The 2,437-nt window shown below is 40.0% G+C and overlaps 1 protein-coding gene across 1 annotated transcript; it reads right to left on the bottom strand.

The window, feature by feature from the left end:
* Positions 1-2,219, bottom strand: LOC132126285 (acidic mammalian chitinase-like). The gene is made up of 9 exons (XM_059537455.1): positions 2,020-2,219; positions 1,806-1,862; positions 1,534-1,699; positions 1,313-1,437; positions 1,083-1,206; positions 806-988; positions 574-690; positions 358-490; positions 1-266 (listed from the first exon to the last, which is right to left on the bottom strand). Exons 1-9 carry the CDS (start codon positions 2,214-2,216, stop codon positions 16-18), a joined length of 1,353 nt encoding a protein of 450 aa, XP_059393438.1. The 5' UTR covers positions 2,217-2,219; the 3' UTR covers positions 1-15.
* Positions 2,220-2,437: the final 218 nt, after the last annotated feature.

Here is a 2,437-nt window from a genome sequence, read left to right as displayed (position 1 = left end):
TTTGAAGGTGATCCCTTAGGGCCAAACACAGCACTTACATGTGTCATCAAACACGGTGCCTATGGCACAATGCTCCAAGAAGGTACTGCCTCCTGCACAGTTATAATATTTGTTGGGGTCTTCAGGGTGAGGATAGAGTCCATCTGGTTTTCCATTACAGAATCCTGGTCCTGGAGCATGAGTGGTGGTGGTGGTGGTGGTAGTTGTGGTGGGTGTTGTGGTTTGGCCAGGTTTGAGGGTGGTAGTAGAAGGCCTCGGAGGTACTTCTGGAAAAAGCATTTTAATAAGCATTAGTTTTATTTATTTTTTAATTCAAATACAACCAGTGGTGCAAGGAAAGCTTGTGAAAATGTGTACCGATATCCAGAAGATTGCGCAGATGGCCCATGAGAGGATGGTTCCCCTGATTACAGAACTGTCCAGCAAAGTCATCCAGATCAAGCGCCCAGACGAAGGCTCCACCAAAGTTCTTGTCTTTCAGATAACGGACCTATAAATTGAAAGAAGAGTTGCTAGTCAGTTTCTGACAAATGTAGACAATGAAACCCAACTCCAGTAAAGTCTCAAAAGTACCTTAGTTTCAAAGCTCTCCCTGGTGTCAAATCCAACCCATTCACCATTCTTAGTGGCATAGGGCACCTTCTGATCCTCAATCCACTGGAGTGTTGTTCCCTCTAGGAATCCACAAACCTATACAGATATTGGTATATTGTTTGAAAGTATTAGATATTGGGAATATTCAAAAGATACTTTTAAAGAATATGTTCCATTATTTTGGACAAAATGACTTTTCTAAAGCTCCCACCTCATAGTAAGACCAGAATCCAGCCTCGCGAGTGTAGCTTCCAGCTGAAGCAGGTCCACTAGCTGGGGCTCCAACGGCAGTATCTGAAGATGTCAGACGGAAAGTGCGACCGTATGTTGCAAAACCCATTCTGAGTTTCTCCACAGGGGTGCCGTTGTCCCTCCAATAGCGCATAGCAAAGTCCTGAATGAGCAAGAGATTAGTCATTTTAAAAATGATTCCTTTGGGAGGTTTGAATACAGCATGATAAATTATGTTACTGTATATCAATTCTCACAGTATTAAAGTAGACCAGGTCTCCCTCATCCTTTGAGCCTTGGTACAGGGGACTGTTGTGTCCTGTGAATCTTTCCCAAGTTCCATGGAAGTCATAAGTCATCACATTAATGAAGTCCAGGTATCTGGAGAAAAAAAAATGGTTATACAAATCAAGAGGGGTCTATCTACTCTGATTCAGTATCCTATGACCCTAGACCAAAAGGTTGGGAAAATGGATCAATGGATTACTTGGCAATCTTAGCAATCTCGTATCCTTCATCAATCGTCCCTTTGCCAGCAGATACAGCAGCGGTCAGCATCAGTTGAGGTCTGCCAGTAGTCTTGGCTTCAGCTGCATAGGCCGCAACAAGTTCCTTCAAAGAGAAACATGGATAAATAAAAAAAAATGAAAGGAGCAAACGTTCTCCACAATATCTGCCTAAGAGACATTTCATTACAATCAGACCCACTTTGCACAGCTGTGTGAATCTTTGTTTGTCTTCAGGTGGACTTCCTCTTGCTCCAGGGTATTCCCAGTCCAGGTCCAGACCATCAAATCCATGAGTTCTCAAGAACTTGATGGTGGACTTGATGAATGTTTGACGGTTTGCAGCAGTGGACACCATGATGGAGAACCTAAGATGAATTTTTGAAAAATCTTGATATCTAGATGTTTCGGCGTTTTAATTGCTCATCAATCTAATGTGATAATGGAAAAAAAAATAATCGTAAGAAAACTTACTGTGTTGAACCAAAGTTCCATCCACCAACAGCCAGAAGAGTCTTAAGAGTGGGATTTCTGTGTGGTTAATATAGTTAATTTAAGATATTTTAATAATATAGACAATATATATTTAGATTTTATTTTATCATGTCTAAATACATTGGTACTTCTTACTTGCTATTTACTTGGTATTTTAACATATGTTTACATAGTTTTTTGTTCTAATACACACATGTTCTTGAGGTTATTGAATGCCGAGTAGAAAACATCGTCGTTCCACTCGTAGGTGACAAGTTCATTCTTTTGGTTGATGATTGAAAAAGCATAGATTAGGTGTGTACAAAGGAAAGGATCAACATTTGCAGGAGTATATTTTCCAATTCCAGGTCTGTACTGGGACCAGTTGGTGAAGTAGCAGCCCATTTCCATAGAGAATGCTGGATATGGATACACAAAAAAGCTCTTAGACAAGACATTTTCAAACTAAAATGCACCCCCTTAAACTGATATGTCTCATTTCAAAATTTCAATCATATATAGATATTTTATTTAAAATATGTGATCTGATAAATACTCAGTGACTCACCAACATGGCAGAGCACCAAGCCCCATCCTAGAATATGCAATGACATCATGTAAATGACAAACAT

Source organism: Carassius carassius, chromosome 44 (genome assembly GCF_963082965.1).
Source record: "Carassius carassius chromosome 44, fCarCar2.1, whole genome shotgun sequence".
Lineage (NCBI taxonomy): Eukaryota > Metazoa > Chordata > Actinopteri > Cypriniformes > Cyprinidae > Carassius > Carassius carassius.
This window is presented reverse-complemented; position numbering and strand designations above follow the sequence as displayed.

What these genes read in the sequence shown, in the direction of transcription:
- LOC132126285 (XM_059537455.1), bottom strand. Translation starts at nt 2,216, where the DNA reads ATGGAAATGGGCTGCTACTTCACCAACTGGTCCCAGTACAGACCTGGA. An exon ending in GGGAGAGCTTTGAAACTAAG is followed by an intron (nt 491 to 573) that starts GTACTTTTGAGA and finishes TTCAATTTATAG; the next exon opens with GTCCGTTATCTGAAAGACAA. An exon ending in GCGCAATCTTCTGGATATCG is followed by an intron (nt 267 to 357) that starts GTACACATTTTC and finishes TGCTTTTTCCAG; the next exon opens with AAGTACCTCCGAGGCCTTCT.